Genomic DNA, 16,384 nt, shown 5'->3' on the forward strand with positions numbered 1-16,384 from the left:
ATTATTCAGCTGGGATGCCAATTAAAAATAGCTGACTGTCCCAAAAATACCTAGTTGGAATGTAAATCTGGCTATTCTGTATCTCAAAACACTCAGTTAATTTTGAATATAGCTTACAAATCTGTCAACTTCCTGTATGTATTGGGGGATGTTGCACATTTAATTTCCTTTTTTTCTCCTCTCCCTCCTCCACTCAGGTATAATCACAATCATATCTCCTCTGCATTCTACACCATTACAGCAAAGGCCTCAAAATATTCCAAAGACCTGCCAGCCTTTTGTCAGCCAGCCCACTTGCATTGTCACAGAGGTGAATAGTCATTAAGCTGATTTATCTACAAATAGACTTCTCAAGTATCTTCATACAGCTAATTTTTAGTCTTTCAAAATAAGTAGACGTAGTGTACTTCAGGCTCGTATTAGTCCAATACTGGAGCAAGGTCTTCTGAAATTCTAGTCATGGTCAACTACCATTTCCTGGTATACAGAAGTGCTGTATTGGTCTAATCTAATTCCCATTAATCAAATAGTGACAATTATCTTTTTAAAGAGAAATTAGATTTGGCTTCCTATGTCAAAACATAAGTTTGCAGCTGAAGGGGGTCACAAACATAACTAACATAGTTGCTGTGATGATATTAGGAGGTACTCTGACTTCTGAAAGTGATCCTGGCAGTTGTAATCTTTCTGCATCTTCTTCATTTAGTCCTTTTATTTTTGCTTCCTCTCCTGGAAGTATACTATACTCTTGTCAGCTGTATGGTATGCTTGAAATAGTAGTGGGTGAGGCCTGGCTTTTTTTGCCCTTTCACCATGATTTGATCTTTTAATCAAAAGGTGTGGAGAATTCCTTCAGCAGCAGCTTAAGAGGGATGAATGGTTTAATAACTTCACATGCATCTGATGAAGCAGGTCTTTGCCAACAAAAGTTTATGCTCAAAAATGTTAGTTTCTAATGTGCTCCAGGACTTCTCGTTTTTGTGGATACAGACTAACATGGCTACCCCTCTGATAATTGGGACTTGAATAATCCACTCTTGAGAGGTGCCCCCACCCCATCAGGAGACCTCTGAACTCTCATACTGAATTCTACAGTTCCCTTTTGAGTTGGCATCAGGGCAGCTGACAAGATTGCTGGGCTCCTGGGCAAGAGGTGGGTGGGAGCTGCCTTTGTGCTCCTGGAAGGGTGGGGGCTAGAGCAGTCAGACTCCAGTGTCAGCCAATAACACCCCCCTCCCCCCCCCCACACACACCCTGCCCTCAGACTGCCAGGGCACAAGGATCTGAAGTGCATCACATGACACTACGGTGATGAGCCCCAGATCCATTAGAATTGCTGGGGCCCTCAGGGAATTCCACCCCCGCACCTGTCAACAGGCCTGGGTGGACTTAATGCTGCAGTGTAACCTCTCTACTTGTTGAAGGGGGGAATCTGGGCTACAGTCACATTTGCCTCATTTGACTTCTTTCAGAAGTAGTTGCCACTAAATCATAGTACCTGTTTATGCAGAACTTACTTTAGTTGGCTGCAGTATGGATGGAATCTATTTCCTCCTTGCAGGTCCAGCCTACATAGACTGAAGTAACCCACCATTGCAATTCCCTTTTTCTGTTACATATTATAGAACACTGCACGTATTACCCAATAAGAGTACGTTGTGAAAAGTGTCTTAATTCTCTCCTAGGCATCCAATTCATCTTCTCAGAATAATTCACTGAATGATGGAAAAGAACCTGAAAAATTAAATATTCTTCAAAACAATGTCTCTGGGAGAGTTGCTGACTCAAAATCCATAAATCAAGAACAAAGTATGTATGGTCTTATTAGAAGTGTAACTGACATCAGGGGCATACACTTTAAATAAATGCATATGTGAATCTGCAGATTATACTGGTCAAAGTGGTACTAAATATATTTGTTCACTAGTTAATATTTAAATATACTGCATGCAGACATTTAGTGTGATTATTTTTCCGTGTATGCTTTTGTTCTTTGATTCTCTTTTCAATTCTCATAAAGCTAAGTAAAAATGGATGTCCATTTCTTCTTCTGGCGGTATCTGATACCAAGACTGCATAAAGTCAACGAGTTTTAAATTTGAAAATGCTTAACTTTCCCTGTGGTTTACTAGTGGAAGCAAATGGCTTAATTCAGAAAGCTTAGAATAGTAAGAATAAAGGTCAACTCCACTGATGTCCTGTTACATAATAGTAAAACTTGAATGCACTTTAAAAGGATTGTCTGATGCTCGCTGAAATGACTCCAGGTGGTTTATTCCTTATCTGGCTTTTGTGGGAAGTAGAGCTTTATCAAAATAACTTGCCCTATTGTAGAAACAAATTGATTAAAATACTGCTTCAGTCTTGCGTCGCGATTGCAAAAGCAGGGGCTACAGGTATCAGTGTGTCCTCTGTGGCATTTCATTCCCTTCAGAGTTCCGCATTGTAGCCATGAGTTAGGGGATTCTGCTAAAAAGGGAGTTCTGAAGCTTCATATTTCATGGAAAATATAGTAAACAGAGCCCATAAACTATGGAGCAGTTAGTTCAGTTGGGTTAAGAGGCTCTTGATAAAGAGGTTGGAAATAACCAGTCCCTAGAGCAGTGGTTTTCAACCCATGTGTCATGGCACATTGTGCTGTGAAAAGTTTCCAAGCATGCTGTGAAATTTCCCCTCACAGTGGCTCTTAGCAGAGCCACTCGGGTGGTGTGCGGTGGGGGGGAGAGGAATTGATGACCCCACACCCAGTTGGGGCTCAAGCAACTAGGCTGCCTGAGTCTCAGCTGGCACAGGGATAATCAATTTCCTTTTACTGTGACTGGCACAGGGTTGGTCAGTTTCTAAACACCTCCCCACCCCATTTGCTGAGCCACCATGATGGGGAAATGCTTATCCCCCAGGATCCCCTTTGAACTGGAAGGCAGCTGAAATGCTGCTTCCCAGCCCAAATGAGCTACCAGGGAGCCCAGCCCCACCTGCCTACTGTGGTGGTAGGGAGGGAGCCTGTTGAAAATGGGATGCAGTTTAAGTGTCTTGTCCTGGATACAAGGGGCTGGCCAGGAGGGAAGCCTGCTTTCTCAAGTGACTTCATGATTACTTGTTCACTCAACATCTACTATCACGGCACTGAGGAGATCTTGAAAACTTCTGTTCTTGCTGTTGAAGGTAGTATATTCTTTGGAGGCTTTGAAATATTATTGCATTTGATCCTTGTTTAGCGAGTTGTTTGCACTATTATGCTGCAAACCTCTCTAAGCTTGTCTACACTTGCCCCCAACTTCAAAGGGGGCATGTTGATCAGGGAGATGGGAGATTGCTGATGAACTGCTGTGGTGAATACACAGCGCTTCATTAGGCTAATTCTCCCACACGGCAACTTTGAAACTTCAAACTTTGAAGTCCCCACAGCTACACGCATGTCGGCACTTGGAAGTTTGAATTCTCCCACATGGCAACTTTGAAACTTCAAACTTCCAAGTGCCGACATGCGTGTAGCTGTGGGGACTTCGAAGTTTGAAGTTTCAAAGTTGCCGTGTGGGAGAATTAGCCTAATGAAGCGCTGTGTATTCACCACAGCAGTTCATCAGCAATCTCCCTGATCAACATGCCCCCTTCAAAGTTGGGAGCAAGTGTGGACCCAGCCTAAGACTGTAACTATAGTAAATATGAAGTTTATGAGCAATCAATTCAACTGAAAGTGGGTATGGTGTGGAAGCTTTTTTGTCTTTTGAAGTGTGCCATGTTACTGAAAAAAGTTGGGAACCACTGGACTAGACTAGTATTTTTGCTCAATTCAGGCTTAGTAGGTATCGAGCTACTACTGGATCAGTCCTCTCTGCAGCATATGGCTTAACTATTCTCAAACTGAGTAGATAGCTTGAGCTTCATCCCTCGATTGGCTAGTTCAGGGATTGGCAACTGAAGTAGGGAGAAAAGCCATGTTTTCCAATTCTGTAAGCAACTCAATAATTCAAGAGCTGCAATGCATGTGAATATGAAAGTCCTTAATAAATTACATCAAACCATACTTTTTGTAATCCATATTTTAAGAATGGTGCATGCACAATGGTTGTGGCTACGCTGCATTCTGCTTTTGGGAATGCAAATGAAGCTCATTCACACTATGTAAATGAGGTGCAAGATATGTAAATCCACACCTCACTACATTTGCAATCTTGCTCATTTGCATTCCACTTCCAAAAGTGGAATGCAATAGAGCTGCAGCCAATGATTTGTAATGCGATACGTGTTTGCTGCAGGGTATTCAAATTTTTTACATTCTATTTCCTCACATTTACTCGTGTGTTTGTACCACTGTCTTCCTGACTTTCATTCCTGAACCCCCTCTCTCACTGGAGGATGCTAAGGGGAGGTATGTGATCTCAAAATGTTGGATGTTTGCTTTTTAGTTTATAAGTTGGTTGTTTTGGGGCTTTTAGACATTCGCTACTTATCAAAAAAAAAAAAAAAAAGAGCCTGATTTTTTTTTTTTTGATAACACACTTAGCAATTATAGCATCAGGAGCCACAAAGAAATCCTTAAAGAGCTGCATCCAGCTCTGGAGCTGCAAGTTGCAGACCCCCGGGCTAGCTACTTCAAGATCAAAGTTACCTTGACCTAGAAGTATTTGTGTGAGAACAAGAGTTGGGTTGGGGTAATGCTTCACTAACAATGCAGTGAAGATAGAAACATATCTTCCTCTTTCACTTGCCTTGCACCAATTTCAAACAAAACTTAATGAATACTAAAAAGCCTATTTTATTTACAAACTTTCAACAATTAACAGTAAAGGTTGTTAATGAATGGCCTTAGAAATTTAGGATTAACTAAAACTTAAATATACCAAAACAATGCTTTCAAACTGCAGTCTTAAGTCAACCCTTCTGTACTGCAATACTTAAGTATTACTAGATTCTTTTTTTAGTGTACATAAAGTATTTGGAGCACATCTAGTATGTGTTTTACATGAATTATAATTCAAATAATCTTGCCTTCTTGCTTTTGAATTGCTGCCTGCACACTGTTTGAAACACATGAAAGCAAGGGGCTTGCCTTGAAGTTTACAGCCAAACTGACAGTAAAGCAAGCTATAAATATTGAAAAACACTTTTATTCTTTCCTGTTTCCGTCTTTTCTTTGTCTGAATGGCTTGTTCTTTTTTCCTTTCAATCTCTGCCTCCCCCACCCCCCTTTCTCTGTTCTCCTTAGTTTTGTGTTCTTTATTCTTTTCCTTCAGTCCTTCTCTCTACTCCTACAGTTCTCGCATGGTGAGTGGAAGGGGGCTGTGGGATGATTCTTCTCATCCCCACTGTTATTACCAGAGTTAGCATGCTTCATGCCAGGCCCAGACAAGGGAGCAATAAAGGTAGAGTTCTTGTACATAACAAGGTTGCTGCAGAAAGTATCTCAAGACTGAAGGTGAGAGAAGGTATTTGCTCAAGGTATATTATGACTTGGTTAGCTTTTGATCCACAGGGGTGCATGCACTAGTTTGCCTTCTGTGTGGGGCTTTTTAAAAAAAAAAAAAATGAGAAATGCTGTGGCAGCTGTAACTAGCAGGGGATGTGTTTCCCGGTCACCCAAACTGAGCTTGCTACTGGTTTATCAAATTTATTTTCTTTTACTAAACCACTGGGGAAAATGGTTTTCCATGAATCTCGGAAGGAACTTAGACTTAAGCTTTTGTGCTCCTTAAAGATGGTATATGAGTACCAAGAACTACTATGTGCATCTTTACTGGCTCACTTTGACTTAAAATTTGCTTAAAAGAAGTGTGTGTATGTCTGAACCTCTTGTCAAGATTTTTCAGAAAAGCAAACCTAATTGTTTTTGTATAGTCACCTGTTTCCTAGAAAAACCTGAAAAAAGTCTGCCTGTCCTCCAAGACTGTTCTGACACTACCTTTTTGTTGGTGCCATCTTAGCTGTCCTGTAGTCAGTCCTAGTGGAGTTGCTTCAATACACAACCGTACCACTGTGAGCTCCAAGTACAGGACTCCCTGATGCACTCGTAGCCTGGGACTCATGAAGCTCATGGGTAATGATCTGCAGCTCTTTTCCTGTTCTGGTCAAGGGAGGAAATGCCAGGTGGGAGCCAGCAACTCCATTCACGGTACCTCGCATTAACTTGAGTTTCACCATCTTGCACTCGTGTTCTTAAAGTGAAGATGAAGTGGCTTCTTGATGCCTGCTCAGGTCACCTACTAGGATTCTGAAAGACTGCCATGAACCCTCTTTTCTGTTTCAAGAAAATCCTCACTTTACATTACAAGTCTGGTCAGAGCTTTCAGGATTGTTGGATTACTTTGCACCAAGATAAATACCCAGGAGTAAACATGCCTGGTACACGATGTACTGGCCTTCACAGCTGAGCCTCTTCTGCTGAAGATTAGGCTCCAGACTTCATCACCTTGACATGTCCAGTTGTTTGTGTGGGGCAGTGATTGCCAGTAGGCCCATACATGGGCACAAATGTCTGGGGTAAAAAAAAACAAACAAAAAAAAAAAAAAACTTAGATCCATGGTAATATGTCCAAAAACTGAATGATATACCCCCCACCCCCTTACACTCCAAGTCCTTCACCTGAATATGGGAAATTTGTCCAATGTCTATTGCACAACATGGTGCTGGACCCTGGTGTGGGGGGAGGGTGATGGACATATTCACATTAAGAACTGAAGGGTTACTTCAATGCCAAATCTCCATGGTGGAGAAAGATGATTCAGAAGTAGAGAAAAGTCACTTAGAAGCTTTCCAGACAGTTCAAATGGTTCCAGAAATTTATAAGGGTCATCAGTCAGATGTACCAGGGCTCAGACCCTCATCCACGTAGCTGCCTTGACTGAGGATTCTATTTTATTTGGCTAGTGAAAACTATTGTTCATTTTAAATAATGACATGGTCCTTTTCTGACTTTTAAAAAGACTGTTTGAAATGTTTTTTCTTTTAAAAGTTACTTTTGGAAAATCTCACTTGGAGATGAGCTAATAATTTTGAAGGCCCCTAAGTGTCTTAAGCTGCTTCTACACACTCAACTGTCAGAGGCAACGTTGTAATAAGGCAGTTTAGAAATTTTGTGCAGCTGCTGTTATGCAAATAGGCACATTAGCACCTCATTATCCAGCTTCAAAGTGCAGACTTCAAATGGCAGATTGACAGTGAAGATGGGGGCAGCTTCAAAATAAGTGCCCCACTTTGACATTCCTTTACTCCCACAGAACTAGATCAGAGTAAGGGAATGTCGAAGTACGGCACTTATTTTGGAGCTGCCCCCATCTTCACTGTCAATCTGCACTTGGAAGCTGGATAATAAGGTGCTAAAGTGCATATACAGCGCCTCATGAGCCTAATAGCAGCCGCATGAATTTCCAACTGTCTTTACGATGCCACCTCTGACAGGAGAGTCAGAGTGTAGAAGCAGCCGTATTTTCTATACATCTGTGAACTGGGAATAGTTATGTAACTGCTTACATAATATTTTTATCCTGTAGCTATCAAATCTGTTAAACATCGTTTTTAAAAAAAACGCATACAATTGTTGAACCCTAGTTTCATTACCCAGAGCAGATGATGGTGAGCTTTGTCACAAAGGTGCAAAAATATTGAACCTATGTCTTGTGCTAGATCAAGGTCCAAAGCAGTTCCTATGTGAAAAATGCTATTGCTTCCATCCCTATAGTGCTCTACAATCTAGAGACAGATTGAGCACTAAAAAGCAGTGATATCTCTGGTAAAAACAAAATAACGTTACATAATGGTTTTGTTACTGTGTGGTAACTTTGCCTACTGATTCAGCATGTGTTGCCTGAAAATAATGGAAGACTGTCCTCTGCAACTGCACATATTTGTCAAGATATTTCTACTCTTAAAGTGCATGATTCAAAAATATTTATGGCAGAAGCATAGATGAAACTGGGTGTTTTTGTCTTTTGCAATATGTATGGTGGTAGAAATTTATACACAGTATGTGATCTGGAATTTCTAGTTTGCCTTTCAGATGAATTTTTATTAGTGTAACAAATAAGATGATCACTCAGAGCACATAACTTATTTCTTAAACATTCTGTACCCTGGAGCTACTGGAAGTAGAAATGGGTTTACATGATAAGACCTTAGTGGCTGACCTACTTGCTTAAGAAAGTGGAAACTGGCAGGAGAAATGCATTTATGCAGAATGTGAGGTTACTAAGTAACTGACTCCTCCCTCTCTAGAGGAAGCTGGGATCATCACAGGAGAGATGCAGTACAATCTCTCTCTGGTGCTTGCTCTCTCAGGTGGGGGAGGGGAAAAGAGGTGTTTACTGTATTAAACTCTTTCATATCCAGCAGCCCTGGGACTGGGAGGCTGCCAGATATTCAAATCTGAATAATTGAGCAGTATACCTAGCAGTGCATAACACTAAAGAAAAACAAGATTAGATATTAAGAAACAAATATATGCTGAGTACTTTACCATCAACAGTGGTATTGTATACTGTAAACTTATACTGTATTTGCTATATTTACTTTCACTATACTGTACTCATGGAAAACTTAACCAGCATAAGTAAATTTTAGTTATCTGACTTCCAGATAATAGAATGCGAGATGAGTTTACTGTATATAGGTGGCTTTTTGCCACTCCAGTAACTAGAAATAAGAAGCACTGCAGTTTCTAAGAGGTTGTCCTGCCTACATTACTTCCCATGTGGCAAATATGGGATGTAGAGAGCCTTTGCAAAATGAAGGGTGGAACAAAATCTACAAACCTAATTCCAACCCTTTAACTTCCAACTCAAAGTGGAAAGTACTTCAGGCATGAGAGGACTGAAATTCAGGAGCTCTTCTGCCATGTGGATAAAAGCAGAGACCAACTTGTGAGGGACTTTTCTCAGTGGGTTTGCATTCCAGAAATTCTAAGTGCCTTCCAGATGATTAACATGATTCATAAAGCACATTCTATTATTCCAACAGGTCAATCTGACAGCACTGATGATAAAACCACACAAGATCTTAAACTTCAAATTCTTCCTAAAAAGGTAGGAATTCTTGTCTTTCTGGATGTCCCTATCTAAGACTCAAGGAAACAATTTTGCTTGTCTAAGCTGAAGATCTTCAAAGCTTGTTTATAAAGCTGTATCACCTTTATCTGAGGATTTTCTCTTCTCTGATTTCTATGGTTTGTGTTGTGTTGTCTCACACCTTGGGGAGCTATTGGAATGGTGGACTTAAACATGTTTCTATTTCAAACCCTGTGTAATGTTTTTATGGTTCACTCTATTCTATGTTGTCATCTACTGTAACCACCTGGAATAGGAAAAGAACATATTTAGATAAGGCGGATGTAGTCAAGTCAGCAAGGCTGCATGAAATTCACCCTAGAGTAATTAAGGAAATGATGGAAGCAGTCTCAAAATGGCTAGGAATTATCTGAGTACTGCTAGAGGACAGAAGAGGTCACAGACAATTGCAGAAAGGGAAACTGTACTTCATGTCAAAAGGTGGAAAAGGAGGACTAAGGAATTAGACTAGTGACTCTAATTTCCATATCCAGAAAAATACTGCAACAATTCTAGAGAATAACCACGTGATGAGCAACTATCAACAGAGATTTGTCAAGAACAAATCATCTTTGACAGGGTAACTCCTCTAGTGGAATAGAGGAGTGGACACAGCAGCCATGATACAGCAAGACTCTAGTAAAGCTGTTGACAGGCCCACCTAACATTCTCATAAGCAACTTCGAGAAATACAGTTTAGATTAAATTACTATAAAGCAGGCTCACTACTGATTGAAAAACTAAATTCGGAATACTTGTCAAAAATGGTAGAACATGTAAGTGAGGTTTTAGCCCTGGTCATACGAAAAAAGAACACAAGAATGTCTATGCTGGATAAGACCAAAAGTCCATTTTGCCCAATATCCAGACTTCTTACCTGGCATTGGCCACTGTGCCCCAGAGAGAATGAACATAATAGTGAGCATTGTGAGTGACCTGCTCCCTGTCTCCATTCCCATCTTCTGGCACCCACAGGCTAGGGATAGAGCTGTCCTCCATGAACTTCTGTACTGTGGAGGCTTGAGGGAGGAGTAGAACCCTTTTATAGTCTTTGCCACTGCAATATCCTGACTGCAGTGTGTGGGTGTGTGGAGTGGGGGGAGAATTGTTTAATTTGTTGATCCCTAGCTCTTGTGTTATGAGGACTATATAGCACTTGAGTAACCACTTTCTCCACATGGTCATAACTTTAAAAACCTCGATCATGTTTTTCTTCCCCCCGCCCCCCCAAGCTAAAAAGTTCCAGTCATCTTCCTCTTCTCATGGTAGCTGTTCCATACCCTGAATTTTGTTGTGGCTTTCCGAAATTTTTCCAGTGCTAATACTTTTGAGGTGGGGTGATTATCTCCACACAGTGTTCAAACATGGGTGTACAATAAACTTATACAGAGCCAATATGGAAATCATAGATTCTATGATGAGATCTAGTCCAACCCCAAATAAATAATATTGATATTTTGTGGTATTCTCTGTTTCTTAATGATTCCCAACATTGGCCTTTTTGGCTGACCCTGCACATAGAGTGGATGCTTTCAGAGAATTATCCACAATTATGCCAAGCTTTCTTGCATGGTAAAAGATCATTTAGATGCTGTAATTTGTGGATAGTATGACTTTTCCAATGTGCATTATTTTGCATTTATGAACCTAAAATTACATCTTCCTTTTTTTTTTTTCCCCAGTCACTCAGTTGTATGAGTCCTTTGTAGCTCTACACAGTCTGATTGGAACTTAACTATCATGACTAGTTTTTAATCATTTGCAAATTTTTGCCACTTCCAGTGTTTACCCCTTTCCCAGATCATTTAAGACTATTTTGAATAGGACTTGTCCCAGTACAGATCCATTGGAGACACCATTACTTTTCTCTCCATTCTGAAATCTGAGCATTTATTCCTATGATTTGTTTGCTAACTTTTAACTAGTTACCAATCCATGTAAATACCTTTCTGTTCACCCCATGTCAGTTTACTTTGCTGACAAGCCTTTGAGAGACCTCGTCGAAGGCTTTCTGAAAATCTAGGTACATTCCCCATTGTCCAAGGCTTGTTGACCCCTTCAAACAATTCTAGTAGATTGTGGAAGCTTGATTTCCACCCCCCCGCTTTGCATGTTGACTCTTCCGACCAACAAATTGTTAGTCTATCTGTATGACAATTTTGTTGTTTAGTGTAGTTTCAACCAATTTGCCCAGGACTGAAGATCAGATTACTAGTCTCTATTTGCAAGGATTATCTTTGGAGTTCCTTTTAAAAATTGGCATCACATTAGCTATCCTCCATTCATATAGTTTTAAGTGACTGGTTACAAATTTTTAATAGCTCTGCAATTTCATGTTTTCAGTTCCCCCAGAACTCTTGAGTGATTCACCCTCTGGTCATGATGACCTTATTGTCCAGTTTTTTTTGTTCCAAAACCAATCCTAATGACATCTCAATTCAAGAAAAAAAACAAACAAACAAAACACTGAGGAACTGTTAAAGATGACAAAAGTTCAGGTTTGAGAATCTCCCTCATCTTTAGCAATGAAGACTGACTGATACAAAGAATTCATTTAACTTCTCTGCAATGCTCTTGTTCTCATTGAATGTTCCTTTTAGGTCAGGAGTGTCCAAGCTTTTTCTTGTTGGGGGCTGTGCAGCAATTTTTCACATGTTCCATGGGCTGACACATAATAGCTCCAAACTCCCCTCCCACAGCCAGGCACCTTACACCACAACCCCAATGACTCACCAGAACCGCTGTGCTGTAGCCCTGAGCAAGCCAAGCTGTGCCGTGCCACACTCTGCCTGGCCCTGAGAGCCAAGTGGCTGCCTTTTTAAAAATGGCCCACTGACAGCTCTGTAGGCAGAATCTGGCCCACAGGCCTGGTGTCAGAGACCCCTGCTTTTAGCATCTTGATCATCCAGTTGTTTAGCAGACTTCTAGTTGCTGATGTACTTTTTTTTTTGCCATTAGTTGAGATTTTTGGATAGCTGTTGCCAAAAAAAAAGAATTTAAGCAGTCTTATTTGCAAGGGTTTATTTCAGAATCATAGAATGCGAGGACTGGAAGGGACCTGCAGAAGGTGATCAAGTCCAGCCCCCTGCCCTCATGGCAGGACCAAATACTATTTAGACAGTCCCTGATAGACATATATCTAACCTGTTCTTAACCATCTCCAGAGATGGAGATTTCCACAACCTCCCTAGGCAACTTATTCCAGTGTTTGACCACCCTGACAGGAACTTTTTCCTAATGTCCAACCTAAAACCCCCTTGCTGCAGTTTAAGCCCATTGCTTCTTGCTCTATCCTCAGAGGCCAAAAAGAACAAGTTTTCTCCCTCCTCCTTATGACACCCTTTTAGATACCTGAAAACCCCTATCATGTCGCTCCTTAATCTTGTCCTTTCCAAACTAAATAAGCCCAATTCTTTCAGCCTTTCTCCATAGGTTATGTTCTCTAGTCCTTTGATCATTCTTGTTGCTCTTTTCTGGACCCTTTCCAATTTCTCCATCTTTCTTGAAATGTGGTGCCCAGAACTGGATGCCATACTCCAGCTGAAGCCTAACCAGCGCAGAGTAGAGCAGAAGAATGACTTCTTGTGTCTTGCTTTTTTTTGCAACAGCATCACACCGACTCATATTTAGCTTGTGGTCCACTATAACCCCTAGATCCCTTTCCGCCATACTCCTTCCTGGGCAGTCGCTTCCCATTCTGTATGCGTGAAACTGATTGTTCCTTCCTAAGTGGAGCACTTTGCATTTTGACTTTATTAAACTTCATCCTGTTTACCTCAGACCATTTCTCCAATTTGTCCAAATCATTTTGAATTTTGACCCTATCCTCCAAAGCAGTTGTAACCCCTCCTAGTTTGGTATCATCCGCAAACTTAAGCGTACTTTCTATGCCAATATCTAAATTGTTGATGAAGATATTGAACAGAACTGGTCCCAATTCAGACCCCTGTGAAAGGAACTCCACTTGTAACACCTTTCCAGCAGGATTGAGAACCATTAATAACTACTCTCTGAGTACAACTATCCATCCAGTTTTGCCACCCACCTTTTAACAGTCCCACTAAGTTGTATCGCCTAGCTTATTGATAAGAATATCATGCAAGACCGTATCAAATGCCTTACTAAAATCTAGGTAAATCACATCCACCACTTCTCCCTTATCCACAAGGCTCATTACCCTATCAACGAAAGCTATCAGATTGGTTTGACATGATTTTGTGTTTTTACAAATCTATGCTGGCTCTTCCCTATCGCCTTTCTACCTTCCAAGTGTTTGCAGATGATTTCTTTAATTACTTGTTCCATTATCTTTCCTGGCACAAAAGTTAAACTGACTGGTGTGTAATTTCCTGCATTGTTTTTATTCCCCTTCTTATAGATGGACACTATATTTGCCTTTTTCCAGTCTTCTAGAATCTCTCCTGTCTCCCATGATTTTCCAAAGATGATACTCAAGGCTAACATACCTCCTCTATCAGCTCGAGTATTCTAGGATGCATTTCATCAGGCCTTGGTGACTTGCACACATCTAACTTTTCTAAGTGATTTTTTTTATTTTATCTTTTTAATCTAACTCTTTCCCATTAGTGTTCATTCTTAGGTGCTCCTTCAGACTTCTTGGTGAAGACTGAAACATTGCAGTTATTAAGCATTTCTGCCATTTCCAAGTTTCCCATTACTGTTTCTCCCTCCTCACTCAGCAATGGACCTACCCTGTCTTGGGTCTTCCTCTTGCTTCCAATGTATTTATAAAATGTCACCTTGTTTCCCTTTACACCCGTAGCTAGTTTGAGCTCATTTTGTGCCTTTGCCTTTCTAATCTTGCCCCTGCATTCCTGCGTTATTTGCCTATATTTATCCTTTGTAATTTGTCCTAGTTTACATTTTTCTATGATTCCTCTCTTATTTTGAGATCGTACGAGATCTCTTGGTTAAGCCAAGGTGGTCTCTTGCCATATTTTTTCCTATGCAGTGGAATAGCTTGTTTTTGGCCCTTAATGTCCCTTTGAAAAACTGCCAACACTCCTCCATTGTTTTTCCCCTCAGTCTTGCTTCTCACGGGACCTTACCTACAAGCTCTCTGAGTCTTTATCAAAATCTGCCTTCCTAAAATCCATGGTCTCTATTTTGCTGTTCTGCCTTCTACCCTTCCTTAAAATTGTGAACTCTGATTTCATGATCACTTTTACCCAAGATGCCTTCCTCTTTCAAATTCTCAATCAGTTCCTATCTGTTAAAATCAAATCTAGGACAGTTTTTCCCCCCAGTAGCTTTTTCAACCTTCTGTAATAAAAAGTTGTTTCCAATGCAGTCCAAGAACTTACTGGCTTGTCTATTCCTTCTGTTAGTTTCCCAACATAATCTGGATCGTTGGGCCAAATATTGTTGGAAACCTGCCCCCTCAGCCCCGAGACATCCCTGTCTTCCTTGTGGAACAAGCTATATAGGGACGTCGACTGAATGCTCCCGACCAACAGATCTGTTCTGAGATCTGCAGTCTGGATGTGTGCTCTGTCAACAGAAGCCTGCAGTCTAGACATAGCTGTTATAGCCTCTCTGATCTCCCTGAGCATTGCACAATCAATATCGCCATCCTGATTAGGCTGTCAGTAATGTATCTCTACTGCTATATTCTTCTTATTGGAACCAGGAATAATATCACTAGTCATTATTAGTAAATATTTTCATTAATAACTTGGATAATGGAATAGCAAGTATGTTCTCAATTTGCAGATAACACTAAACTGGAAGGTGTTGCAAGCATTTTGGAGGAGAGGATTAGAATTCTAAATCCCCTTGATAAATAACTCATATAAAATCAATAGCAGTAAAGTCATCAAACAATTGTGCAAATTTCCAAATATATAATGAAAATAAGTGGCTAGGCAGCAGTACTGCAGAAAAGGGCTTAAGGGATTATAGTGGATCTCACACTGACTGCAAATCAACAATGCAATGCTGTTGTACACAAGGCTAAAATTGTCATTTTAGGGGGTATTTAACAAGTCTGATAAAGAAGTAATTGTTCTATGTAGCATTGGTGATTTACTCCTAGCCAATTTTAAACACCGTGTTTTAGATATGGACAAACTGGAGGGTGGGGTGGAGAGAGAAAGCAGAAGATAGCAACAAAAATAAAAAGGTTTAGAAACCAAGACTCCTGAAGTAAAATTTAAAGAACTGGACATCTTTAGAAAAGAGAGCTGAAGGGTGATAAATCGTCATATACATGTAGTTATTATAAAGAGATTGGTGAGCAATCTGTTCTCCATAAAGGAAAAATAGTAATCACCTTAATCTGGGCTCTTAGACATTTAGGATAAATTAGAGCTAAATAACAGCACAGAGCACTGACAGCTATGACTGGTGACTGTAAAACTTTGTGGGACCATGGGAAACTTGACCACACCTATGATAAGTGGACATCCGGTTAACTAAAATTTTGCTAGACCACAGATGTTGCCAAATTAGAGAAGCTCAATGTATGGTGGAAAACTAAACTGAAAAAATTGTTTACATCTTATGTCCAGTGAAAATAGTTTCTTTTGAGTGTAGTAAGGACTAAGTGACTTATTTACCAAGAAAAAGTAGTTTAATGCCCAAACTATTATGCGAGTTACAGTCACTTCTTAAATTTCAGGACATCAAGATCAAGAATGCAGACTCCTGGATAAGTTTATGTAAAACGATGACAATGCCGGTTCCCATAAAGGCATCTCCAGAGAACTTCCAACAGTTCAAGAAAGCAGCGCTAGAAAAGGAAAAAAGTGAGCGAGCACAAGAGTTAAGACGACAACTAGAACAAGCACAGAAGAAAGGGAAAAACTCCTCACAAGAAAAAGAGAGGTTTGCAATTCATTATAAACAAGTGGGGAAAATGACCCAGTTTTGCACATCTGTGGCATATAAGTAAAACTCTGCTTAAAAATGTAAACAAGTAAGGAATCAATTTCTTGATGTAGTGCCACACGACTCCTTTGGAATACATAACATTGGCTTTTCCATGCAAGTATGAGGCACCAAAGTCATTTGATAAGCTGATAAAACAGTTACTGACAGATGTGGTAATGAGCAGCTGTACCAGTAGCCATAAGAGATTCAATCAATTGTAACCAATTTGGCAGGTTTATACTGGGAGCTATGAAATAGTATTCCTGAGTAACTGTGTGTGAATGTTTCGTTCTGGAATAAGAGCCCTCGGGTATCTTTTGAGGAGGATGGGAGGGCTCAATCCCCCACCCCACATGGGAACAGCAGGCCCAACAGCCACTGCATGCCCTGGGGCAGCAGAGAAGGCAGCCCAGATCTGTGCCTCTGGAAGGGTGGGGCCAAGGACAATCAGTCC

The 16,384-nt window shown here is 40.5% G+C and overlaps 1 protein-coding gene and 1 long non-coding RNA gene across 2 annotated transcripts in view; one reads left to right on the forward strand and one right to left on the reverse strand.

Moving 5' to 3' along the window:
* Positions 1–16,384, forward strand: part of BRDT (bromodomain testis associated) — a 45,567-nt gene that overhangs the window by 22,546 nt on the left and 6,637 nt on the right. Inside the window, exons 11-13 of the mRNA XM_075003429.1 lie at positions 1,686–1,809; positions 8,954–9,018; positions 15,680–15,885. Of these exons, the coding sequence (XP_074859530.1) occupies positions 1,686–1,809; positions 8,954–9,018; positions 15,680–15,885 (395 nt within the window). The remainder of the gene's footprint in view (positions 1–1,685; positions 1,810–8,953; positions 9,019–15,679; positions 15,886–16,384) is intronic.
* The window catches only part of LOC142018014 (uncharacterized), a 37,205-nt gene that overhangs the window by 12,640 nt on the left and 8,181 nt on the right, over positions 1–16,384 (reverse strand). The gene's annotated exons all lie outside the window — the stretch shown is intronic.

This window comes from Carettochelys insculpta, chromosome 9 (assembly GCF_033958435.1).
Source record: "Carettochelys insculpta isolate YL-2023 chromosome 9, ASM3395843v1, whole genome shotgun sequence".
NCBI lineage: Eukaryota > Metazoa > Chordata > Testudines > Carettochelyidae > Carettochelys > Carettochelys insculpta.